The sequence below is a fragment of the Accipiter gentilis genome, chromosome 25, assembly GCF_929443795.1.
Source record: "Accipiter gentilis chromosome 25, bAccGen1.1, whole genome shotgun sequence".
In the NCBI taxonomy this organism is placed as follows: Eukaryota; Metazoa; Chordata; class Aves; order Accipitriformes; family Accipitridae; genus Astur; species Astur gentilis.
Genome location: NC_064904.1, coordinates 13,646,879 through 13,674,321, shown reverse-complemented (window position 1 = coordinate 13,674,321; position 27,443 = coordinate 13,646,879). Strand labels below are relative to the sequence as shown.

General features: G+C 44.5%; 1 protein-coding gene across 1 annotated transcript in view; it reads right to left on the bottom strand.

The window, feature by feature from the left end:
• CEP170B (centrosomal protein 170B) overlaps positions 1 to 27,443 on the bottom strand; it is a 59,593-nt gene that overhangs the window by 21,663 nt on the left and 10,487 nt on the right. Inside the window, exons 3-10 of the mRNA XM_049828462.1 lie at positions 23,999 to 24,088; positions 20,889 to 20,967; positions 17,890 to 17,948; positions 16,409 to 16,547; positions 8,275 to 8,376; positions 6,204 to 6,680; positions 2,265 to 3,028; positions 4 to 192 (exon numbers count right to left, since the gene is read on the bottom strand). Coding sequence (XP_049684419.1) covers positions 4 to 192; positions 2,265 to 3,028; positions 6,204 to 6,680; positions 8,275 to 8,376; positions 16,409 to 16,547; positions 17,890 to 17,948; positions 20,889 to 20,967; positions 23,999 to 24,088 — 1,899 coding nt within the window. The remainder of the gene's footprint in view (positions 1 to 3; positions 193 to 2,264; positions 3,029 to 6,203; positions 6,681 to 8,274; positions 8,377 to 16,408; positions 16,548 to 17,889; positions 17,949 to 20,888; positions 20,968 to 23,998; positions 24,089 to 27,443) is intronic.

Sequence of the window (27,443 nt, the reverse complement as noted above, 5' to 3'; positions counted from 1 at the left end):
TACCTGTGCATCAGCCTGAGACCCACTCACAGCTTTTGAGGCAAATGCCTGGAGCAAGGGTGACTTCTGACTAGTGCCATTTTCACTGATTAGATGCTGATGAGAACCGGAGTCATCTTTTTCACCTTTAATTATTGGTCTAAAGGCTGAAGAGATTCTGGAAAATTCGGGCGACTCAAGAACACCAAAAACCTGAAAAGGTGTTTGCATGGAAAAGATTAAAACCCCAGAAAATAGAAAAGTGTTAGCCCAAAATCCAAATCCACAAAGCATTACTCACACACAAACTATGATCCCAAAGGCCCAGAAACACTTGCCAACGCTTCCATACAAACTATGTAAATCATTTTCTTCTGTACTCCACAGTAGCAGCTTTAAATACACTTATTCATAGAATCCCACTCACACCCACCTTTCCTCTCTACCTCATATTTCAGTGTGTTGCCTTTAACAGTAGTAACTTGCACTGAAAAGGAGTCCCTTTCAGCCCTGAGAAATTTAGGATGAGTGTCAAGAAAGCTATTTACCAGCTCATTCGTGGAGAATTAGAAAAAAAAATGGGAAAGCTCCATCTCCAGGGTCTTTCATAGACTGTAGCAGAAAGTGGGCTGAGCAAAGCAGCCTTGCACTGGCATGCAAGGCCCTGGGAAAGGATGCACCTCTGAGATGGGTGAGTGTTTGAGCTAGTTGGCCAGATTCCCTCTGGAGATAAGCAGGCCTTCCTCAGGAGGTGACCAAGAACCATGCCTTGGAAGTGCTTGTTTCTCTTCCCTGACTACAAGTAGTTCAGAGGAAGATGCCACCATGGAGGTGCCTAGGCTAGGCAGAAATAGCCATAAAGTTCTCCACTCTTACTTCTATTAAAAAAAGTGTGTGTGCAATGGTGGGGGAATAAAAAGCAGAGTCACTTCAAAACCTCAGCAAGTCCAGAATTCATATAATCTTTCTTTCTGGACAGAAACACTGAGGTCCAGTTATTAGTTGTTTCCCAAGTGGCAGGTCTGCACTGCACCAAGTCCATGGCAGAGTCAGGAGCAGAACTTGGCCAGCTTGCCTGCCCGAGTCACACGGCTGCCAAGACTACTCCCCAGAAATAATTGTATCTTTATGGCATTTTTCCTCATATTTACCCACCAGAACAATTAACCATCTAATGTCAGGACAAGAGCCTTGCTGTGGCTTAAACACCCTGCCCTGAAAGCTTCCGATCACATTTCAAACAAGATGTAAGGAACAAATGTAATAAATAAACAAAAGAGGGAAGCTAGATCCAGGCTCACGGTACACCGTATACAAAGCTCTAAAGCCAGGTTCAATTAAGGCTTCCTTTAAACCTCACCATCCTCCTGCCTACACTTCACTAAATCATCATAGCAACTTGTCGGTTTTGTTTTCATAACAGACCGCAGATGAAAGCTAAACCTGAAAATCAGCCAAACTTTGGTTTGCCCTGGGGTTGCTTAGTTGGGTGGGTTTTTTTAAGCCTCTCCCTCATCTCTGAAGTTTTGTTTTTAGGCTATCATTCACTTTGCAAAATCCAAGCAAGTATAGATCCAGCTAGGATTGCCTCTGCCCTAGACCACACCCTTTGCTATCTCAACTAGCTGCCACTTGCCCTGCCAGCAAGCACTCCCTTTCTAACCAGGCACAGTCAAATACAGAACCACCTACCACTAAGGCTTGTGAAGCATCAAGAGCACCAGCCCTTGGCCTGCATTTCCTTTGGCCTACCACAGGATGCTGCATCAGTGATGGACTGCGGCTCCCATCTTCGTAACAGCGGGCAAGAGGTGATGTAATGACAAGGTAGAGGCTTGGGAGTAGTCCTAGAGAGCAGAGCTGCTCCCAGCCACAACTCTTGTCAGGATCAGCCTGATCTTTATTCTGTCGTTGCCTTTCCCCTAAACAGATGGCAAGCCCATTCTTGCACTTTTGCATCCAAATCCCATTTTGGAAGCAAGGCAGCTATTCCCTGTGGGCTTACCTTGTCTTCTTGTACTCTGTGGCTTTTTTGTTTGTTTGTAAGTTTGGTTTTTGTTAGGGTTTTTTAAAGACCAGTCTCTCAGTTTATTAGGGCCTATCCTTAACACAGCTGACCCAGGATGACTTCCCACCCCTCACCATAAACCCCCACTGCACCCAATTCAAAAGGGAGCAGTCCTTCACGGCAACAGCTAATGAAGTTAGGCCATCCAGCACATGGTGCAGAAGCCCAAGCCTTCAGCCCTTAGCTCACTGGCCAAGCACAGAAAAGCAGCATTTACCTGATCTATCATTTTTCGCGCTTCCTCCACCTCTTTATCCTGTGACTCTGTCTCGATGGTGTATGTGCCCGTCTCACTCACACTGTCTTCCTCATCATTCCTCCTGCCCTGGGCTGACTTTATCTCCGGAGGTGGAGCAGAGGCAGGCTCTGGTTCTGACGATATAACCACGCGTGGAGCTACCGGCACAGGCAGAGGTGCCGGTTTCTCAGCACTCGGCTTCCCAGACTGAGCAGTCTCCCGCAAGTACTCAGCCATAAAATCCTGCGCCATTTTAGACTTCCTTCCAACGCTCCCATAAGTTTTGGCTGACGCTCTGGAAGTGGAGGAGGATGAAGAGTTGATCCGATCCTCTCCCTTCTCCCTCTTGAAGGAGCTACTTCTTTGGGTCCCAGAGGAGCTGTTATTGGGTTTGCCTGCCTGGGCTCCAAGGTGGGATGGTGGAGCTGCATTTCCCAGCTTCTCTGCCGGCAACGCACTCTTGCGCTTTTCAACCTTGGTCTTCAGCCCTGGATCAGTGTCGCTCTGGGACGAGTGAGCGCTGTGTGTGAAAGACTGTGACCGCTTCTTCCGTGGTGTGTCCTCAAAGAACTCGATGACAAAAGCCTGCTTGTTGTGCAGCATCTCGTGGGGATCACGCCTCATCTGGCGCTGCAGCCTGGTTTGCTCCGTCGCACGTTCGCTGCCCGTCGTTGTCTCCTTCTCTGCCTTGGGCGCCACGGGGTCTTCGGAGTCACTCTGCGTCCCGTCCTCGTGCCTATTGCCTGGAAACAAGGTATGTAGATTTGACTTTCATATTCTCAGTTGCTGTGGCCCCGTCATTACCTCCCAGTTGAAATTTATCATTTCAGTTAAAAGAAAAAAATCCTATAGGATTAAACAACTCCAAAGACATCTCCTGTGATACAGGGATTGCATGCCATCAGAGGAAATAAAAGAGAAGGCAGCTGTCTCCTGACCCCACTTTTTACAACTGGTTAGCTATCAAGTTATTAAAAAACAATTCAAGAAAACATTGCAACCCCAAGGGTCTCTGCTTTTGTAACACTGATTGTTTTAGATACCTAATGTTTTGTTTCTTTGTTTTTTCCATTTAAATAAAAACGATGACATTATTTTGCTGTTCTGCCCAATTACTGTAGTCCAAGATCACTTCATTAGGTTCTCTCTGTTACAAAGCAGAAATCTCTCTGCAGGATCAGGAAATAAACTCCACACACTGTATCCCATGAAACCAAATCCTCACGATGAAAGACCAGATCAGTGTGTTATGAGCATATGCACCTCTGAGCACCCACATTACCCCGCTCTACAAGGGGGAAATAAACCAGAGGCTAACAGAAAAGTGAATTTGCAGGATTCTTTACTTTCCCTGAACATGTAAGAGTCACACCATGACACCCCCATGAGTTACACCATCCTATCACCAGCCAAGCAAAGGTTAAATCATTACTTTGAGTTCTCTAAGCTTAAAGTAAGTTTATAATTATTTTCACTTACATTGGCAACAACCATCTTTACAACCTTCTCTATGTATAAGTGATGACTGCCCCTCAGCATCTCAGTTCAGGACTCTCAGAAAGTAAGTTAGAAGTAAAACAAAAAAACAAACCTTTTTTTGGAGAAGGAAACGGGTGTGAAGGCACACAACACGATTCAGTCAACGACCAGGAACCTGTCATCGGGAGAAGGGGGAAAGAGGTCTCTGCGCTCTAGACTGTAATATGCAGCAAGATATACTGGCTAAAATACCACGTGTTTGAAAGGAAAACTGCTCAAACCTACTTTGCAAGTTCTCTAGACACATGGGTGAAGACCATTTATTACCTCGAGTTAGCTGTGAAAGATTAGAATTTAATACAAGGTCCATTCAACCCAGGAGTCAGTCCTCTGAAGAATTTCCTAACACCCTCATGAAGGAAGCCAGCAAACTTTGCATTGTGCCCTGAGGGCTGATAAGCTTCATCCTTGGAAGGGAAAGTTCTTAAATTAAAGGGTCTTGGCTAAGAACTCTGCTGAATGCAAAATAGTGAGGACACAAGGAAAAACACCCACCATGCCCATGGATGCCTCAGCAGAACACCCTGCCAACCCCTCAAGCTTCTAAGACCTGAACTCTCTAGTCTTGATACCAGGCTTTACATTCACCACATTGTTCCTGAAAGTGAACAAATGTTACTAATGAACCCTGATGGTGGGCATCTCTGCTCCTGAAGACCCAAACCTGGTAGGCAGCCAGCAGTAGCCTCCAAGACATCTTCAGAATTAGCCCTGCCAGAAGAACACGTTACACAGCTATCGCAGATAAATGACACCCTGTCCTCTGCCAAAGCAGAGGTGGATAAACTCCTCAGGCCACCAACACTGTATGTTTTAATCAAACGTCCAAAGAGTTGATTTCTTGATATGCAAATTATGCATTAAATTACCTCAGCTTCTTTCCATGCCTTATGGACTGTAAAGAGGCAAGTGCAGTCAGTCTAGTATTCCTGTGCATCGCTCAAGGAAAATCCTAGGATGAGCAGCAGCTGCCTAACTCTCCAGCCTTCTCCAAGAGGAAAGAGCAAAACTACTGAAGCACATTTTTTTCTCTGACAATGTTCTCCAACAAGTCAACAAAATCCAGTATCACAACAACAACAAAAAAACCCAACCCAAACTCCAAAACCCTCTATCACACAGTCACAGTAGATTGAAAATAAGACCCTAAATAATCAGTCAAGGCACCTCAACACTGTCCCTTATTAGGAAGAACCAGAAACAAACAATGACCACAAAATGGTTCAATTTCCATGCCATGCCAAACCCCAGGGCTGGATATGTGAGACCTTTTTGGCCATAAGGGGTTCTCAAAAAACGGTACACAAAACAGCAAGTTGGAGATGTAATAGGTAAAACTTGTCATATTACAAGGTTTTTTCCAACAAGGACCAAGCAAATACTCCTTTAAGGGAAAACAAGGTATTGCTCTCATTTAAGAAGGACCTCAAGCACTTTAGGTCTGGTAACCTTCAATATGACTTCATCAGTTAAAAGTTGCAGTTCAAAACAATAGCCTTTCCAGAGGCCAGCAAGTCAGTGAGAATGCAGGAATCAGTGGTCTCCTCCTAGCTGTTCAGCGCATGGCCCAAGAGAGACCTCCAAGCAAGCCCAAACCTTGCAAAATATATTCAAAGTTGCATGAGAATCATGTGAGTTAGTCCCACCAGCTGCACTAAGAACTGGGCTCCAAACTACACTTCAGACCTTTGAAAATCCCCAGAGAATTCCTCACAGTGACACACTTAACAGGACACAGGTCCACAAAACCTGAAGTTTTTGAACAGAGCAGTATTTCAGAGAACCTTTAGTTTAAGAGAAGAAACCTTCTTCTACAAGCACAATTTCTTCCATTGGTGATCACGTATATCTCAACTCTATCACCAGTCTCCATGTCAGGACCTTTGGTCATCCGACCAAGTGGCTCTGGTCATTACAGCCATCAGGATGATCACACTTAGCCTCTTCTGGACTACAGCTAAAAAGAAAAGTCATTCCTTCAGCTAGGAGAAGCCAAGAGAAGAAAATCCACTGAAATACCCGTGTTTACCAACCTGCCTGCCTGACCACATGGAAATTATTTTAGACATTTAAAAATCAAAATCCTTTTTTCAATCACTGTTACTGCTGAGCTGGCATTATAGATGTAGAGGAACCAGATTAGAGTGTCCCCAGGCCAGCATCACACATGACTTCAGGGCCAGGTGAACAGCCTGCTAGCCGGATTCAAAACCATTAACAGTCATTAAAGAAATATTCTTCATCTTGCAAATTTGGAGCAGAGATAAGTAAGTCCAGTTCTCCTTGACAGGAGAAGGGGTTTCCCCCTTTATTATGCTGTGCAATAGCAATGGCATGGCCAACAGAGAACTATGTCCACATGACAATAAATTCACTCACCTTTAAGTGTCCTCACATGAACCGGCAGGTCGCTCTTTGTACTGTACACATCATCTCCTGGAGACTGCCGTCTCATCAAGCTTGGGTCATTCTGGACAAGCCAGTCAGCCACTTTGCTCTCCGCTGACATCACTTCCGTATGAGCTGGTTCCTTACTATATGGTCTTCTCTGTCTGAGCGAAAATTTAGTTACGTGGTCTTTTATCTTTATTTTACCGGGGGTACCATCATCAAATTCAATGGTGAAAGAGGCATGACTCTGTACAACGGGGGCTACTACAGCATCAACATCCTTTGTTGGGATCTCATGGACCTGTGTTTCTGGAGATTTTGATGGCTGTTGAAATTCTTTAGTTGGAATCTCAAAGTAACTTGGCTCTCTCCGGAAGGCAAACACAGACTGTTCTTGGGCATCTCTATAAGCAGAAATATTACCATTCAGTTCCTCTTCATGTTGGGTTATCTCTTTTGATCTTTCTACAAAAGAGGAAAAAAAAAAAAAAAAAGGCAAGAAAACCTTAAATTCACAAACATTAGCTGAAATGGATTAAAGAAAAAATACAAGTTCTGTTTTAGATAGCTTTGTATTCTGGCCTCATCACTGAAATCGGTGCTTATTGCACTGCTGCTGTCTGACCAACATTTGTTATATTCACTTCGTCCTTTCTTCCATTGCTCCCTAAAGAGAGAGCTGAATGAACACACACACATGCACTGTTGTATGTTTTGACAAAACTTATGTGGTTGGTGGCATTTTAAGGTTTCTGTATGCCTGGGCTGATGTGGAAGGAAGATCCTGTTTTACTTTGCTGAATTCACTCACATGCACACCTACTCAACTTTCCACAATTCAAAGGGAAAAAACCCCACCTATTCACAGGTTTGTCAATGAACAGAGGCACCCAAGTGTAGGGTTTAGTCTCTGCTAGGGTGACACCTTCTGTCACACAGCCTAGCAGAAACCTACCACTCTCTCTTCATGCCATGACTTGCCCACAAGACCCCCACCCCAGCCATGCAGGATCTGCTCTACCAACATCAGGCACTTCTTTGCGCACACACTGCGATGGATTATCAGCCTCTGAATTGCAGTACTGATCTTAGGGTTGATGGCCAAGAGGCAGTCAGGGCCGGGAGAAGGAGAACAACTCTTCGGGCTGATGGACAAATCCATTAACAACAGCCAGCTACGTCTGGGGTAACTCATGCCTAACAGTCAATGGGACACAGTGAGGGGCTTAACCCTGAAGAAACACATGAGATTTTGGATACTTGTCTCAGATTAATACAGTCAATTATGAAAGCTTGAGTGTGCAAAGCTTATCACAGACATGGTTTTGCTGGATCAACACCTAATTCTGTAACATCACCAAGGACAAAACAGTGTTTTCTCAGTAGTACCCAAACTTCTTGGCTAGAGGGTCACTTACTTATTTCAGCCTCTTGGGAGAGCTGCTAATGACAACCTGTCTCTGCTAGAGAACAGATACACTGTATATGCATCGAAATAAAACACTTCTTTGTGCAGTAAAGCATCTGCTTGATAGAAACATCAGGTTTACTGCACAAACGAAGAAAAGATGCATCTTCTATGCATACAGATTCACAACAACAGGAGTGGTAAGACTAAAATGCTTCCAAGGATGATGAGGTGAGAAACAGACTGCTTCCACATTAATCAAATCCAGTCAATGCATCAGCTTTTAAAGTGCCTCTTTGATAGGAAACTCCTGGAGACACAGTGGATGGTTTATTCAGGTGGGCTGCATACAATCACAGTTATAGCACTCCTGTTTAACTAAGTCTCAAACAAGCTTAGTGAGGTCTTTCTCATTCATACGGAATTACTCCACAACTGCTGTTTCTAACATTCAAGTATTTTAGGGGAAACATTTTCATTTTCCCTTTTTACAGTTTCAGCAGCAGCAATCTACACATAGGAATGTGCAAATACGAGCACAAGTGGTAATTAAAGCCTTGAAGCAGGATGGCTTCACACAGTAAAGATCAAAAGTATGGAGAAATTTTGTCGTCCCCCCCATCTTTTCCCACCCTAAATCACCTCCGTTACCTGAGTAATGTTCCTCTTGCCTTCTGTCCTCCTTGTTATTTGCATCATCTTCCCCCCACCAGGAGGGCTGCCCATAAAGAGGGGTGCGGTAAGTACTGGTTTCTAGGAAGAGAAGCAAATACTTTGACACAGAAAATATCAGTTTACCAGGTTCACAGAAGTCAACAACAAGCCAAAAAGATAAAAACAGCAGGGTCAGATGAGATCATGTACCTGTTGCATTGCAGTTATAACAACAGCAAATTATACATAATAATGAGTATGTTCAGGCTTTTCTTTTTTTCCCCTTTTTCTCTTTTTTACATTCTGCTGCAAGATGCTGACTCCATCTCCCTTCACCATCTTTCATAGCTGTGTTTCCCAAATACTGGCTTTTCTCCCTTTCTAGCCTCATTATTCACAGGAAGTGGAAGATTTTTGGCAGGACAGACTACAAAACACTAACCACAAAATTGCCTGCAACTGACCTGCAATTCAGGTGAAAATCAGACTTTTTTCCCGATTTTAATTGGGAAGACTGTAGCTCTGCCCTTTCTTGCCCCACCGTGCCCTTGGATGTTCTGAGGTCAGGGATTTTTTCCAACTATTCACCACTCCCACTCTCAGTGACACACATCCTACAACAGGAAATTCTTGAAGCGTTACAAATTTAGGGAAAATGGTAAAACCATGTCCTTATATAAAGAAGTAAACTCTTGCTCTCTAAAGCTTAAAGTAAACCAAATGGATTCCAGAGTCATTGCAGGACAGAGCTTTTTCTCATGAAGAAGCTTCCCCTAGAAGAGCCAGGCTCCTATCATTTTCTCTGCTCAGTGAGCACTCACTGAAAGATCAGGGCTTTGGTGCAACAACTGGTATCCAAAGGAGCCGATCCACTGCTTCTCGTTTTGTCTCCCACAAAACAAGACTGTGTTTTGGCAGTGCCTTGAGCTGCTGCTGTTTATGCAACATGTAAAAATAATACACCTCAATTTACCTGTGGTATAGTTGTTATGTTTTTATAATAGTTTAAGACAAGCAAATAAAGTAGCTTTCATTCTTTCATCTGGAGGTGACAGAAGCACAAGGATAGGTCAGGGGCTGAGGTTAAGCTCCAGCTTTGTTAGCTGCTTCTGCCTCTACCCGTAACAGCCATCAGCACCCGCTTTACCAGCCACGTCTTAAACCCTGGCTCCAGCTACTGAGCAATAGCCAGGCTTCTACTGCCAGCTGCTGCTCGGCTTGTGGTTTTAAAACCACACGCTGCTCTGTGTAAAGCAGCCCTTAAACAGCTCTGCAATTTTGCATTCCTTACTTTAATAGGGACATGACAGAAAGTAGTCATTAGCATAAGGGAAGTCAGGAGAGGAAGGAGAATTAAATAAGTCAAAGAAAAAAAGAAGCTTGATTTTATGCTGCTGGTTCTAAAGCTACACAGACCCAGTGGCCACTAATTCAGTTGGTTTTCTTCTAGAATAGTTCCAGAGATATATAAGCTCATACATTGACAGTCCACAGGCAAAAATTTTGCTTTACAGATGCAGCCTACAGGCCCTTTTCAAGAGATCTTCTTCGTGTTTCAAAATTAACACGCTGCCTCCCTTCACACTGAGGATCAAAAGAGGCTGAAAGTATTACTCTTTCTGCCTAGAGTGCGTGGAAGATAAACTGTGTTCCCATTATGTAGGCAGCCTTTGAAAGTTCAAAGGAGGAAGCATTTCTCACCATGAATAAATTGGAATTGCCAAGCAATATGTTTCATAACTGAGGATGGGTAAACCACTCAAGGGAGAGGGGAATTAAAAAAAAAAAGAAAAAACCCTATTCACAGGTTTGTCAATGAACAGAGGCACCCAAGTGTAGGGTTTAGTCTCTGCTAGGGTGACACCTTCTGTCACACAGCCTAGCAGAAACCTACCACTCTCTCTTCATGCCATGACTTGCCCGCGAGACCCCCACCCCAGCCACGCAGGATCTGCTCTACCAACATCAGGCACTTCTTTTGCGCACACACTGCGATGGATTATCAGCCTCTGAATTGCAGTACTGATCTTGGGGTTGATGGCCAAGAGGCAGTCAGGGCCGGGAGAAGGAGAACAACTCTTCAGGCTGATGGATAAATCCATTAACAACAGCCAGCTACGTCTGGGGTAACTCATGCCTAAAGGTCAATGGGGCACAGTGAAGGGCTTAACCCTGAAGAAACACATGAGATTTTGGATACTTGTCTCACGTTAATCCGATTAATTATGAAAATTCATCAGTGGTTTAAGTTGCTGGTGGAACAAATCCTGATCATACTACCCTACAGATGAAATGCAAAGACCATCTCACACTCGACTCTTGCACAAGCAGCATCTTTCCCAAGCATGGGTGCTGTTATCACTTTCACCTTTCAAGGAGGTGCCTCGTTACAGCTCGTCCCTCAAGCACATTCCAGCCCCTCACAGGATCCCAAAGGCCCCCTAGTCCACAAGATTCTAATTACCTGTTCCAAGAAAATTTTGTTTCCAAAGGGGCAAAAGTGAGCTAAGAGAGCTCACATCCATCCTGCAGGACCCACTTCTTCCCAGAACCTGCTCCAGCCCCAAGATCTGTCCCCCACCTGTGTACTGAACACAGGAGCAGTATACCGCCTTTGTCCCCCAGGAGCCTTTCTGCTACAGGAAAAAGGCAGCTAGGGGAGCAAGTCAACCTTGGTCAGGCTTTTTCTGTTGATGGGGAACTTGGGGATTGCATGGAAAGCTGAAGGAAGAAAAGAGGATTTATAAAGAATAATAAGCCAGCTCCTCTGCCTTCTCAAATTTCCCCCTCTACTCTAAAGAGCCCTAACATGTGCTTGGAAATTCCCCAAATTCCCTCTCTGACAAAAGCTAGCACAAAGCTAAAACCCCAGGGCACGTCAAGGAGCACCTACAGAGAGCACGTCAGGTTGGCCAGAGTGCACAGACCTGGGGCCACCAGGGTGGGAGCCGCTCCGTTGCACTCACTGCATGGCGGCAGAAGGTCCCTCCTGCCCCGCGACACAGAGCTCACGTGGCCCCACCTGCAATGCTCTGTTACAGAGTGTAACACATTTGCTCACTTCTGGGTTTTTTTTTTTTTTCATTCCTTCCCTCTCCCAGCCTCCACGATAAACTGGAACTTAATTTTAAAGACTGCAAAAAGCACAGATGGAAAGCCAAGGAGTCAGTATCTTGCTATTTGGAGACAGTTTCAATATTTTAAGAGCAATTAATGTTTCCACTGAGACTTCATATTAATTTGCATTTTGAATAACATTATCAAGTGACACAGACACCTTCATTCTCAGCTACTGCTGAAAGTTGCCAGATCCTGAGCCAGAGTAAAATTTCCCTGACTTCAGAAGACCTACATCAATTTGCTGCCTTGCTCATGTCAGAAGCTTCTGTCCCTTGTAATTTGCCAGCACAACCAACCTGACACCTCTTGCCGCTCCAGCTCTAACACAACAATATTGTATAAAAAAAGGGGGGGGGGAGCATGATAGGAAGGCAACTAAACCAGATGGCTGTGACAGAAGTGGGCCAGGGAGCAGCTACATATGCAGTTGTGCCAGGGGGCTTTGCTCTTCACCAGCTGAGATGCATTTTGGGTAGCAACCTCAACCTGGACCTGCAGCATCCAGAGCAGCATGTCTGCCTGTGGCCCGAGACACACATACCACCCTGAAGCCACCATTTGTCTGTTATATTTTAGTGTAAGATGGAAGCTCTTGCAAGAGCAGAGAGACTCGGGGCTTGCCCGAGTCAGCGGCAAAGCAAGGAACACCAATGAAAACTAACTGCTCAGTCATTTTAATGACGAGACTTCCTCCAATTGATGGCAGCTCATTACCACCTCTCTCCACTCCGTGCCAGGTTGCCCAGATGGTGCCAATTCATTTAGACATATTTCTTGGCTCATCAATTCAGGCAGACAGCCCGAAAACCATCCTTTTAGATAACTGAATTGAGGTCAGCACAAGCATTCAGCCAGATAAATACTGAGCTATCGGGGATGGTGTAATACAGGGAAGACCACTGCCACACACACGTTCGGCTCCTAGATTTCAGTCTTTGTGGCAGTCACTCAAAAGAAAAAATGAAGGCTGTTTTAGTGCAGAACAAGGGAAGTCTATTTGTTTAACGAGTCTGACAAGAACATAGCCTGTTAAATTAATACAGAACTATTGATTACCTGAAGGAGAGGCACCACAACAAGAGAAAATGAGACATAAGGATGTGTTTATGGAGAATTGAATCACACAGCACAACACAAGGGCAGGACCAAACATACAGTCCAGATGATGAAAGGGAAAGGAGAAAGCCTGTGTTAATGCTACTTTCTATCAGCAAGCAAGTAGAAGAGCTTTCATGACAAGCACACAGCTCCCACTGCAGAGGGGTCTGATTTCCTTTGAAGGTGTTCCCTGTGGTCAGGACAGGACTGAGGGCTGCGCTTCACTCAGGTCCTCACAAAGCTTCAAACCATCACAAGAGAGATACAGACAGCAACAGCAAATTTCTTTGCTGACAGAAGCACATGCAGCTTTGAAGCTGTCTAAAGTAAGTCATAACAAAAGCATGAGAAATCCAGCTTCCTTTAAGTCAACCTGGTTTTGATTCATTATTAATAACAATAATGTCCATCTTCAGAAGATGCAGAGTAGGCTTCTTATTGCAGAGGCCTTGGGGGGAAAAAAAAAGATGATCTAGCTGTAACATTCTAAAATTAATTCCTTACATCTCTGCTTTTTAACTTCTCTCCAAAATAGAGAATTCAGACCTAGCAGGAATAACCATAAAGCAATTCTCTGACTCTCTGCTACAGTATTTATTTCACATGTGTGTGGCAAACCTAAGCCCTGGTCTTTTGTACCTGCTGTGAACATACGCAAATCCCAGAGGCTTTCAAATCAGGCTGATAATCACAAATTTATTTGTATCAATTACATGCTCAAACCTTTAACATGCTGCAGGTACCACCACCCTAGCTCGGACGAAACGCAGATACACCACCACCACTCCCCTAAATTAAAGGCTACAGTAGAGCTATGGGTCTAAATAGCTATTACCATGATCTCATGGGGAAAGCAGCCAAAGACTATGGAAACCACTTCACAACTGGGCCCAACTCCCATTGCCTCCGTCCACGCTGCCTGCTGACCTCAGCCCCGGACACCAACAAGACTTTCAAGTTGGCCACTCTGTTGAGAAGACTCCCTAATGACACAGACGCTAACCTGGCGAGCAAGCCTATTTCACAGATCCCAGGAGAAGCTCAAGTCCTGCTCCTGCAGCTGGTGATACCCAACTGCAGGCAGCCGCCACCCCTGGAAACTCAGTCCTGCAGCAGTTACTCAGAGGTTAGTCATCAGATTCAGCATTATCTAGTCCCATCAGCCTGTGAGGGCTTTAAAAAAAAATTTAAAAAATTAAGATCAGCCTGAGGATTAACTACATGTTGAGAACAGAAGACCACAAAGTAGCTTATCTCATCCAGTACTTCAACTCAGGTAGTAACAGATGGGGATTGTGAGTCTTAAAATCTGCACAGTTCAAGGCTGTACCTGGCCTCCTGATCACTTAAGGCTTTAAACTTGAGAGCTGATGGCTATTTTTAGCATAAACTAGCTGACCTAGTGGGCACTATTCTTATTCATATCCATATCCAATCCAAGCTTCCTGCCTCAGACATTTCACAGACTGATTATTTTCTGCTTACAGGCAACATACACCCAAAAGCTGCAAGTTCAACAGCACAGAGACTAAATGGCTGTTTCCCATTCACGCCACTGATCTCTTTATCCTCAGCCCCTCACCTCCTCCCATTTCTAAGCAGCTCTAATTGTTCACATTGTTTTGTTAAACCTCTTCCCTGAAAGCTTGCATTCCCTCTGCCTCTTTTCCACCCGGGCCCTGGGAAGCAATACTTCTAAAGGCTTTTGTCACCCCAGACCTTGCTTTAATTAGTCAATGCAAATTTCTAAATACCTACAGGCTTAGCAAAACAGCTCTTTCCCCAAAGCCTCTTTCTGCTGCCACTAAGCAAGCCCACTCCCCGTAAGAATCCTACATTCTTCTTTCCACTAATCATTTTAAATTGCTGCCACTCCTCTGAGCAACCAAGGAGAAACTGTGCATGTGTGCAGCTGAAGACAAGGTGAATTAGTCACATCGCAGATGAAAAAGGGACCCACTGATCATTCTGCTCACACAACAGAGATGCTTTTTGGAGAGCGAGGCACTGATTTAATGCTCAGGCTCCCTCTCTTGCTTCTGTAGGCTTCAATCCAATCCAGCAAAATACTTTCAACAAAAAGTCCTGAATTCCACCATCTTTCAGTGGGGTTAGCAGCACTCCTCAGATTTTTTTGTATCTGTCCGTCAGTCCCACTGCACATGGCATACTTCAGTACTGGCCCCCAATAAGTACTCACAGCCATTTTTGCCTTAGACCTATGGTCCGTGTCCGCTAATGATGACAGAAGCATAATGCAGGTCTGCGAACCACATGCTAGAGAAATGGGTCACCTTGCTGAAGAGTCACTCAACGTCCTGACTTAGAAGGTGTTCCAAATATCAACTGCTTACACTATGTAGGTTAAAACCAACCAGTGTGTATTTTGGAAGGTGGCAAGAATAAAAATGAGAATGTTCATGCAAGCAGGCAGCAGCAAATGCAAACTGGTTCCAGTTACTGGCAAACTGCCCCAGTTACTGGCAATGCTTTTCAAGACTCCCATGTCCCTTGAAAGGCAACTGGAGAGCTCTCTCCCCACTGAGGTCCACCTCTTCTCACCCTCTCTGGTGTCATGGTTAATCATCACCAACTTCATCCCTTTAACTGCACACTTGTGAGGCAAAGTCACTAATGCCACACCCATGTGAGAGGGCAACACACAGACACAGCTAAAGCAACACAAAGAAAGGTTTTGCGGTGCGGAAAATGGGACACGGGTGCATTTGCATGTGCTTCCACACACAGCTGGAAGCAACAACAAGACCAGGGAGGAAAATTACGCTTTTTTAGTAGACTATGTCAGACAAAAAGGGATTTTCGTAAAGACAATACATGGGAGATTAAGGTCAGCCAACCCACTCCAATCAGTTATCATGAAGCCTTAGTGGATTTACGCAAAGTTGTACACTTTTCTAGAAAGCTGCTGTATCTATCTCTAGGTCACGTCACTCAAGATGCTGTCTCACTCTTTTGCTTGCCCATTCTCTTCCCTCCATTCACCTCCCTGCTTCCTCCTCCAGCAGACCCAGTGGGCAGTCTCTCTGCTAACCCTAAAACTTTTCAATCGCTCTGCCATCCTGGTGCCACAAGGCCACCGCTGGCAGTCAGCCATCACCGGGTTGCTTCAAAACCATATTTGCTCCTCCCATGCATCATCAAGCTCTAGAAGGCCACCAGCTGATAACTGAGCAGAACTGGGCAGAGACCTGCCAGAGCAGTACGTACAAAAGATAGGAATTTGGGTGAGATGGGCAAGACAAGACTGCCAAGGAGGTCTTGGCCCACCATGATGAGGAACAGGGAGGAAGCAAGTTTGACAAAGGGTCTTTAAAGGAAGGCAGCAGTGGGTAAAGAAATGGAGGACAGAAGGAACTTTTCAAATGGAAAAGGTTTGCAGCTGGGGTACAGTGAGCTTGAAGCAAACATCTCCCAGTTTGGCAGTTTCAATCCCACATATTGGCACGTTAGTAAATACAGCTATTTAAGACCATATGGGGCTTTTTGAAAGAAATGGCTTGTTGCTTCTTCACCTGCCTGCCAGCACCACGCCACAGCAGCCATACATTTTCTACTCTGAGTCACCGTCTCTATTCAAACACCACCTCACGATTAGGAAATTAAAAATAGACCAGACAGGTGCCAAAGAACTTACCAAACCTGCTCAGCCCACAGATTCTCCAGTGCACACATAGCAACAAGGCATGTGTGAGCCATATACCAGATGTTTTTTTCTGGAGGCTGAATCTCCAAAAACTGAGAGTCTGGAATACTCAGATGTTTAGAAAGATGACCCTTCTGGAACTGCTCCCAGATGCAACCCACAACACTGTACCTTCAGCATCATGACCCCATGCAGGACTCAAGCTGCACTTTGTTCTGAATCTTGATTAACTGGTTCCCGAGCAAGTACCTGTAATTGCTTTCCTCTCTCCTTTCTCCAGCTTTGCTTGCGGGGACTCAGTGTAGACACCATGCTCCATGGGCTGCTCCACCCTCTTCATTGCCGTGCTTTTGTAATTCATCTGAAGTTGGCTGGTGTACTTCTCATGCTGCAGAGACACAAGAAACAGTTGCAGGGTGCCACGCGATCCATGTGCTAGCCCATGGAAAAGATAAACCACCCCCCCCTGCAAACAGATCTTGCAAAGGCAAATACTGCAGGTAAGTTCTGCAACAGAAAGAAAGCACACCTGAGTAGAGGCTACAGAACAGCAGAAATGCCAGCTGAGAGGCTCTCAAATACCCCATTTGGGATACAATGGAAGATATTAAGTAACAACTCTAGTCCATGAGAAGGTCACTGTGACTTAGCTCTGCAAAATAGCTAATTAGGAATCCCTTTAAAGAATAAACTGAGAAGAATCAGAACTTAGGCCATTCTCCATTCAGAATTCAAATCATGAAATCCCCTTTGTTCTTAAAGCAACATTATAAATTCTTTCAGGGCACTCATCTGCATTATCTCAGTTTTTCAGCAAAGGCAATTAAAACATATTTTAATTATTTCTCTCCAAACGCTCTCTCCAGCTAGGAAAGTGATTCTGCCTTAAAACAGGCTCCATATTAACATAGCAAATGAGCTATTTAAAAGTGGGTTTATTACAAGTAAATTAATAAAAGTGTACTCATCCAGACTACCCTGAGTAAGTTCAATGCATCATTTGCCCAATTCTAGCTGTTACATTTCCAATCCTCTCCAAGTCCTAAACATGGAACCAAGGCTAAGATGACAGTATCTGCTAGCCAGGAGGTGATGCTTGACACTGATGGCCCAGTCCCTCAGCTGAAGATGACAGCTTTCTTGCCTAGAGGGGGTTGCTTTTCCACCTTCGATAAGAGGATGCTTGAATATTTCGTACCTGCTACTGAGCTCTTTGTTTAAAAAACACTTCACTCATAAGAGGACGGCTCAGTAAGTAAAAATTGGGAGCTTGAAGGCAAAAATGAGATGACATACAGGAATAAATTAAGCAAACTTTAGCCTGCTGGAGGAACTGTGATGGAGCTGGCCTAAGTCACTATGCTCAGAAAAAGGCATCTGTGCTCCACTTCTGGGAGGGAACAAGTTCTGCTGTGCTTCACCCACAAGCTAATGTGCTGGCTGTTCTTTAATACATTACAGATTTTCTAACCTTTTTTGTTGGCAGTCATGAAAACATAAATAACTTCATCTACATGTTAGCACAGGGATAAGAGAGATCAGAGCTGAGATAACTGGGAAATGTATCTCTCCTCAAAGGAAGGTTTTATTAAGTCCCAATCCAAGGAGAGTCTCACACTGTGGAACATTTCACTGCTGTCAAAAGTATTTTAATATTTCAGTCTACTTGACCATTACCAAAGCACTTAAATTTTTAAAAAAAAAACGCATCTGCACCCAGACACCCTTACCTTTAATGCTTCTTCTGGGACTTTATGTTGAATTTGTTCCAGGACATACATGTTTGAATGTACGGAACTCATTAAGGAAACAGCAAAGGAATTGGATGGACAGAGAATTCTAGCATTTAGTCACAGAAAGAAAACAAGATAATAAAACCAGAGAAGCTTAAAATACACAGGGTACTAGAAGTTGCCTGTGCTGTATTCCACCATGGTCTTTGTCATGCGTGTTTTGCAAGACAGCGTGCAATCGCATCTGCTGGCCAGACCCATGCCAACTGAAGGGCAGCAAAGGGGAGCAAAGTAGGAGAAGCTTGGGAGAGCACTAGCAGCTCTGTGCAGACTCCAGGGGAGTAATCAGAGCCCTGACTCAGCTCACACCCCGCTCCTCTTCAGTCAGCTGGCAGCTCCAGGCAGACCACTCTCTCCCCATGGCATCCTGCCCAAGATGGGGCAAATCTCACACGCTCTGGACAAGGGAACAGTAGAGCTCAGCTCTCTGCAGAGATGCCTGGGATTCTGGTGCTCTCTTGCCCTGACAAGGCCTTTCAGCCACTGTAGTTTCCTAGATGAAAAGTAAATTAGGTCATGAGCTGCCGTGACCTCTTAGGAAGGGAGGCGTTCAACATGGTTGAGCCTAGGCAATAATCCTCAGCAATGCTGCTTAAAAAAAAGAAGAAAAAAAAAGAAAAAAAAAGCATCTGGCAGTGTCATCATGAACAACCCAATCAGCACAGCACAGAGCAAAAGGGAGGAAAAAGGAAAGATGGAAAATATTAGACTAAAAATAAACCAAGTGATACTGACATAGCAGGGAAACTCTGCAGTGTCTGTAAGTGAAACTGTAAATGGAAAAGAGACAAATGCTCTTATGCAACAGCACACAGCTGACTCGGAGACCTCAGGAGATGCTGCCATCCACACCAAGCTGAACGCAGTACGCACAGAAAGCCCTGCTAAACACAGTGGCACTGAAGCAGCAAAGGAGAGGAAGAGATTGTCACCGCCATAGCAACTACGCTGAAGTAAAAAGATGACTAAAACCTACCTTCTTTAAAGTTTCCTGTTGAGGGCAATAAATTCTACAATTCTTAAACACAATCATTCATTTCACATGAGTATCCACGTAAGGGCTGCAGGACTAAACACTTCAACTCAGTTGCTTAGCACTCAGAATTGCTTTCTATAAAAAGTTTAAACGTGTAGCACAGCCTACCCACTCTCTAGGCACTGGCTTATGCCTTTGCTAGACTGGAGTTAACAGCAAATATTTACGAGTTTCCCCGCACATCTAGAGACCAGAAGACACATGACCAACTACATCAAAAAAACATTTGCAAAGTTACAAAAAGCTAGAACTGAGGTTACCTATGGAACTGTAACAGACCTCATCACGTGTGCACAGAGATGCCACCTTTAATGACATGATCCCAGATGGCAGTGGTCTTTTACTGGGCAGCACTCAGTAAGGGGCTACTCAGTATTTTCCCCCCCATGTATGCCTGAACCCTCATCAACTGCACCCTGTTCAAATACTGATCTAAGGGCAAATAAACTGTGTTTTGTTTCCTGCTGGGGGGAGTGTACTGCCACACCTTTCTTCCTTTTTTTTTTTCTTTATTTTTTTTTAAGATTCAGCAACTACCTTCTTTTTTAAAAAAAGAAATAACACTGTGAACCAAGGATTTGTTGTTTCTAAAACGGCAAGAGACAGAGCAACACTAAGACTAAAAGTATGATCTTACACAAGGCCTAAAAACCCCTTTTCCAGCAGATCCAGAATTGCACGCACATCAGTTTAAGCATCCCTGTTGCAACAGTGAGTGCTCCTGCACTGTCACTGCTTAGAGCCGAGGTACCCAGATCCCTGGAAGACCATGGAGGCTCAGCCTCTCCTTGCTGCTTCAGCTCTCTGGGCTCCAACAAGGTTTGGAGTATTTCAAGGGCTACAGCATGACCAAGAACAAACTCATTATCATGGAGACAACAAAAGGCACAAGAATGTGGCCTTGGGGTCAAGGTTGCACAAGAGTTTTCCAGCCAAACACTTCCTCCCCCACCAATAGTAAAACTTACTCTCTGCCTCTATTCTCAGAAATGTCTGGACTGTTTGAACTGAAATTTCCCCACAAAAGAAAAAAGAAACCTGGAGAAGACACTTCCTACTTCTAAATGCAGCCTGAGTGGGTAAAGTTTGGCAGATAGAAGCAACTGAGAAAAAGTTTAAAAAAGGATTAGATTACATGAAAAGGCAGCAATAGGAGCCTTTACTTACCACTGTTGCTCTGCAGGCTCAGAAAGGCATTCCAACATCTATGCTTATAGCCAGTCATACAGTCACATCAGTATAAAAAGGAAGGGGAATGAAGGCAAAGGTGTTTTAGCAGACACTAGCAGGATTGGTGCCTCTGTAAACAAAGCAGTAACTGCAGCCTAGCCTCCCTCGATAGAGGTGAAATTTGCTATTGCTAAAGAGAGATTTACTCTTGCATTTTGTGGCAGAAGCAATTAGCACAGGCAAACTTCAATCCATACACAGTCAAAGGTCTGACCACAAGCCCCAAAGCTAAATGGTTAAGACTGAAGACCTGCAAATTGTTTGAAAGCAAGCATTTGGGTGAAATGATGAACAAAAACACACAAGTTGGATGAAAAAAAAAAAAGGAAGATGTTAGTTCACACAAAAGCATATGAGTTGCCACCCAAATAAAAAGAAAAAATGCAACCCTTCCTTAGAAAGAGACTGAAGAGGCACCTCCACAGTCACTATTGCCAGTGCAGGGCCTGATTCAAAGTTCAATGAAGGTAGCAGGCATCATGATTAATATGCTCTGAATCAGGTTGATGGTGGAGAAACAAAAGCTTATGAGCCATCCAGAGGCTCCAGGAGGCAAAACAAACACCCTTACTCATTAGTCACAATTAGCACTCTTAACTCGCCATGCAGCAAACAGCACAAAACCGAATCAAAGACCACGTCCCACTCCCACTTCAGATGAGAAGGATATCATAGCCAAAGCGAATGACATCATTCAGTTTTAGGGTGATGTACTTCTGGTCAGGAATCCTCACGTCATTGACGAATGTCTGCAGGAAAGAAGCACAGGAATGTTTTTTGACTGAGGGTATCAAGGTGATGCATCTCAGATGGACGGGGCTCCTGGAGGGCACCCGCGCCCACCTGCCAACAGCACTGCACACAGTCAGGGTGCACTAGCACAGAGTCAGACAGGTGAGGAGCTAAGTTCCCTAGAAAAATCAACACCGGCAAATAGCTCCCATGGGCAAGTTAGAGCACCCCAATTATGCTTCAAAGCAAAGTGCTCTGAAGAGACCTCTAGGGAGATTCACCTTTCCACCAACTGCAAATGAAATTTTAGTCCCCAACTTGAACACGTAAATGAGGTGCCTGAAGTTAGTAACTTCAGATGCTCTCGGTTCTCCTGCGCCCTTCACAAGCAGCAAGAGCAGCAAATGGTGCAACTCATTAATTACTGAGCTGGGAATCAGTTTTCCACTGGATGTCAAACAAGACTGGTGTCAGCCCCAAGGCCTGATAATTTAACAAGCAAAGCCTATCACAGAGGAAGGGGGAAATGAAAATGCACAGGAAAACACGTTTGCTGTGGCATCACCATGATGTCTGAGGCCACATTGCCCAAGACACCATATATCAGTACAACAGACCCCTTGTGCAAAAGATTCGCATACTCATTTTTCCTATGCTCCAGACAGTTAATTGAGGCCCAGAGAAACTAAGTTATCCTTGTAAAGGTGCGAGAAATGTACTTCATAGCTGTGAACACCTCGGATGTCTCAGATGCCTGCTTTCCGAGGGGACCCCCCTAAGGAACAATTCTCGCAGAACTGAAGAACAAATGAAGCATTTATGGACATCCTTCGTAAATAAACCCACATACTTTTATTATAACCTGGGCCAAACAAAAATAGATCAGGAACTCAGCTGAAGAAGCACCAGCGTGCTGATGGGGATTAGGCACTCGGTTGCCCCTGGGGCAGTCAGACACCAGGAGCTACCCTACCTCGCAAGGTGGGATTCACCCAGCCTCACAGACCAGGAACCTGCTGCTGGGTCTTTGTAGCCTCAATACAAATGCGGCTACGCTCTGATGAATCAAAATTATGCTAGAAAATGAATTTACATGCTTTCACCACTGAGGCACAGTCTTCTCCTGCCTTCTCGCCTCAGCCAAGCCAAACACACATGATAAGACCAAATATTAACCACAGATGAAAAAATAAATACTAGAGCAGAAAACTAGAACCTCAGCAGACAACAGCCCCCAGCCTCCTGGCAATTTACAGAGGAACCAGGGAACAGGCCTGTAATTTCAGAATAAAAGCAGTGAAGTCAGGAAGGTATGGAATTCCTATTTGCATGAGATTTTTTAATATTTAAAAATCCCCCAACAGTCAGATCTGGAACAGGAATAATTATTTGCTGAATTTTCTGCAAAACAAAAGTCTGCAAGAAAACCCATTTTGATGTTGTTATCTATTCATCCATGGTTACTTCAAATAAAATAACCCAAGGAAACTGCTTGTTGCAGATAGAAACACTACCTTTAAAACCAAGAGATTCATAATAGAGACTGCAGAATCAGCTGAACATTATAATAAAAACAATACAAAACATTTTGACAATTAATATGAACCATATTATCCAACAAGGCCATATAATGCATTGTTGACAAGTCATGAAGTAAATTTAAAAAAAAAAGAAAATTCTGAAAATTGAATTAAAATCAAGGTCCTCAAAAGTGATTTCTTTAGTTTCAGGGAGGAAAACAGATAAGGACCTCTGTTTCTTTCATGCAAAATAAATTCAGTTTGGCTGCAACAGTCCTCTTCAACAAAGGTGCATTTGACCAACTGCAGAAGACAGGCACTGCTGTAACTCCTTTTACTTCACTGCCCCTCTGAGCACAAGTCTATTATTAAAGTGTAAATTCATATGCTTTAGCATGTGAAGATAGAAGAGAATTAGTGGTACAAGCTTTCCCTCTCTTGCAAGCTGAATTTTCAGCTGCTATTTTGCCACCATGAGGTTGCCACAGGTTTTCAACCAGGTATCCAGCTAGAGCCCAGACCAGTTACTGGAAATATTCCCATTTCAGCAGGGCTCTGTGCTTCAGCTGTTACGCTGAGAAGGATTAACACTCATTCTTCGTGTTTTCAGATGCCAGAAGAGGCAGAACAGTTGAGATCTGCTTTAGCCGCTGTTTTTGTAAAAGTTTCTGGGTTTGTCTTTTGGTTGTGATGGCAGAGGGCTTCTGTTTCTAAGCCCAAAACAATGACTGCAGTAAAACCCCTCCTGGGAAGACAACTACGTGAATCTAGCTTAGACCTGCCCCAGCAGAGGAATAGCTCCGCTGGTATGAAGAAACAGTGAAAAAAGAGGCATGCTATGACATTAGGACAGTTTTAACTATGATGGTGTATTTAAAAAATCACACAATTCAGGTGGGCAGACAAAGCCCTCGGCGAGCTGCCTAACACCACTGTGTGAACCAGGACCAGAGCAAGGGTTAAGATTCAGGCAGGCTCAGCTCCCTGTTCTGAGCTCACAGCCCTCGGTCTTCACACAAACCAGGCTCAACGCAGGCAAAAGAGCAATTTTTATTGTAAAAAAAGAAGTTGTTTTAAATAGCTTCTCCCCAAAGAAATTAAATGTCTCATCATCCCATAAATCACACCATGCACTGACAAATGAATTGCCAAAAGGTCACCCTGCTCATGCTCAACAGCTGTTTCAGAATCTTCACCAGTTTAACATTAACATCCCCAAAATGAGACTGAGTTCCTCCTCTTTTGCAAGAGGGTCTATGATTTTGTGAGCCCTGAAGCATTCTGCAAGGCCACCAAAAGAAAGGGAAAAAGAAACAGAATATTCACCAAAGCTTTGCTCTTCTACGATGAGATGCTACATGACCTCCATCTCAGGCCTTGCAAGTAATTATGTATGTTCAGCTTAACTCATGCCAACAGTTGCAGTGACCCAAAAGGGTCTAACAGTAGAATTAAGTAACTGCACAAGCGCTTGCAGACTCAGCACGTCGCGTGTTCGCCTCCATCAGCCGGGAGGTTTGCTACTTACGCCATTTAAGCTCCCAAGATCCTTCACCCAGTGCTCATCTTTCTCCTTGTCATAGTTGATTACAGCATGCTGCTTATCGACACTGCGGGACTGGCAATGAAAGCACAATGAATGTGAGACCAGTCAGGCATAAGAGACAATGTTAATCAAAGCAACATTTAGACATCAAACTAACTTGATATGGGGTAGGGAGAGAGGGGAAAAGCAGGAAGGACTAAATATTATTTACTACTATAAATAACCAAAGGATAAACAGTAAATGCTTCCATGGTTGTTTAAACAGTTCACTGAAGACAATACACTATTTGCATGGAGAGGGAAAAAAAAGGAAAAAAATCACCGAAGGCTGTCAAGACAACACCATAATTTCAATAAATTATATCAATACACACTGAAAACAAAACTAGTCAAACTGAAAGCCTGGGGGCAGGACCTCAGCCAGTGCGAACTAGAAGAGCTCCGTTTTTCACCAGCTGAAGCCGGTGGCCTCATCACAAGGGACATTCCTATTTGGGATGATTTCTTCCTATTTTTCAAAAAGCAAAAAATCATTTTCTTAAGTTACAAACCAAACTTATTCACAACAGTGTATACTGTTCCCAGGATTATGTCCCGGAGTTGATTTAAATTCTAGGAGGCTTTCAAAGTTGGAGGGAGGTTAATAAACTTGGTATGAGAAAGAAAGCAACTCTAGGAAAATTCACATTTAAAGCTAGGTTTGAGAACACTCAACCGGATGGTGATTTGGTGCCACTAGCTTTGCCACAATGCACAAGTACCAAATGCACCTTATCTTCAAAGCAGAGTATGACACTTCAGCAGGAATAGTGTCAGACTTCGGAGGAAGAAGTGTTAGAACAAAATCTCTGAATAATTTTAAAACGTGGCATAAGTGTAACAGCTATAAAGACACCAGACTGTCTGTATTTAGGCCTACTGCAACTCGTAACTTGAATTGTTGCTGCGGTTGACCTCAACCGGTGGCTGGAACCGGTCACTCCATCAGCAGGCGCATGCGACACTGAGACCTCCCTGGTATCTCAGGCCAGGGGAGGGTAGGGCATGCTACCACAGCAGGGAGTCGAGCCAAGCTTTAAATCAGCTAATCCTCCTCTTCCTGGGCATCAACCAACAAGTTCTTAGTGAAAAGTCCTTCCCTTTTCCCAAGTATAAACACAATGGTTTCCACAGCACCAATCTCGGCAAGCCACTATCTACTTCCTTGCAAGCATGCAGAGGCAAAGATTGTTTCAGGGGAATTCCTTGGTGAAAACACAGAGGCTTTTCCCAGACAAACTGCTACCATTGGCAGGAATTTCTTCTGCCCCTGCCAGCATCAAGCGCATTGGTAATATCCCAACAGCTGATAAATGGCACCTTCTCCCTCTGCAGAACATATGTCAGTCCAGGAGGCCTGTCCTCCAGAATAACCCTGAAGTACCAATATGAAGCAAGCACATACTTGGCCAGAAGACTGCCCTTCCACCTTCCAATGTCCCTCACACCATTCACAACATGCCAACGCAAGCAGAGGAAGTGAGGAGAGGGGCAGGTGACTCCGGGCCTCCAGCTGCCCCACTAATACAGTTATCCCTACACTGCTGAATTTACAAGGTGTCAGCTCACATGAGTCCCAGCTGAAAAACGAGGCAGCACTCAATGGTTTGCTGTCCAAGTGGTGCTGCTCAGACAGCAATCGCTCCCTAAGGAAACAGGCAACAACTGGTGGGACAGGCAGAGACAACATGGTCAGGGACACCCCACTCCCATATCCTGCTATGCCAAGCCCTGTACGCAGGAAGCGATGCACAGCAATGCCCTCGCAGCAGGGGCACACGCAAACCTCTCGCCCCCATGCGATCCCCACGTTTGGCATCTGACACCGACCTCAAGGTAGGGCAGGTCTTAAGTGTCTGCAGTGGAAAGCTGCTGCTTCTCTCTGCTACTATTCATATTAGATGCAGCCCCTCAGTCCAGTTTGCAATTGCCCAAGTGGCTGTGGCACGTATGTGCAGCATAAGGTAAGGACGGTCCAGGTAGGGATGGTTGAGGAATGATGTCCAGGGTCTGCACCTCAGCACACAGCCCTGAGGGCAGGAATGTCTCCAGCTGCAGGCTCGAGTACCGCAGCAGCTGATGCTTCATGAGCTGGGGTTGTACCTGACCTGCCACACGGTCCCTCACACCCTTTGGAAGGATGCGAGAAGCTCTCCTTCCACTGCCCTGCCTGCCCAGGGTCCATCCCCACAGCCACTGGGTAGAAATCCCTTCCCCATCCATGGGCATGTATATAACTACGTTTCATCCTGCTGGACTCAAAGACAACCACGCACAGGGATCCTGCCTGCACAGCACAGATGCAAGGTCTTCTCTGGTCCCTTTGCTACCTAAAATTGCGGACATCACTGTTCCCAATAGGATGTGAGGGAACATTGATTAACTGGTGCAGCAGTGTTTGCTTTAGCTTTTTACAGCATGTCACAGACACTCATTTAAAGATTAACAGAATTTAAAGGCAGAACAACCCCTCTAGCCCCCTTCTAAGGGCAGAAAGGCTTCCACGCCAAAAAGCTAATCCAGACAAAAAAATTAGGGTGGATTTTATTGGTACCTAGTCACAGATCATTTAAAAAAGTGTTTATTTCTGGGAACCAGCTGTCTCCCAAAAATTCAGTTTGCCCTGGATCTGGCCCTGATGTAAGTCAGCACAGCCTTTGGGCTGCTGTATTTTAAAACAGCTGACTACAGCCACTCAGGGGTCCCAAACCAGACAAGAGTTATCATAGGGGAGCAGAGATATATTCCAGCAGCACGATATTCCCCCACATAAAAGCAGGAAGAGGTCACCAAAGAAACCATTTTATGCCAAAACTTCCCATATTCCAAGGAAGTTTCAGCTGTGTTCAAGATGGAGTCAAAATTATATGCAAAATTTGATCCATAGTCCTGATACTACCTGTCAGCATCTCTTTAGAGAGCACATCAGGAACACAGCAAACTGTTACACAGATTGCACTTCTGTGAAATTTCATGCTTTTGTGGAGAAGAGAGGAATTTTCTTAGTTTTATGACAAACCAGCAAACATCACAGGAACTGGCAGCGGGAGTTCCTAAGGGCCTGTCTCCAAGGAAACTCAACTTAAAATAACTAAAATCACACATTATTTATTTTGATGCAGACTCGCCAAAGGTCACTCTTACTTGAGAGCCGAGGTGTGGTTTATTTCAACATCAGTCACATTTAACATAAACCGCTCTTGCATGCAGTGACAGCAGCAACCCAGCGGCTGATCATGCTTTTGTTCTCAGAGAGGAACAGACTGCCTCAATCCCACTTCCAAGAAAAGACTAACCAGTTTCCAGACTGGTAACAGCCAAGAGCCCAAAAACAGTCCTGCAGAAGTCACTTCAGCCCAGCACGCCAGTGGTTTCTAATGCATGACCC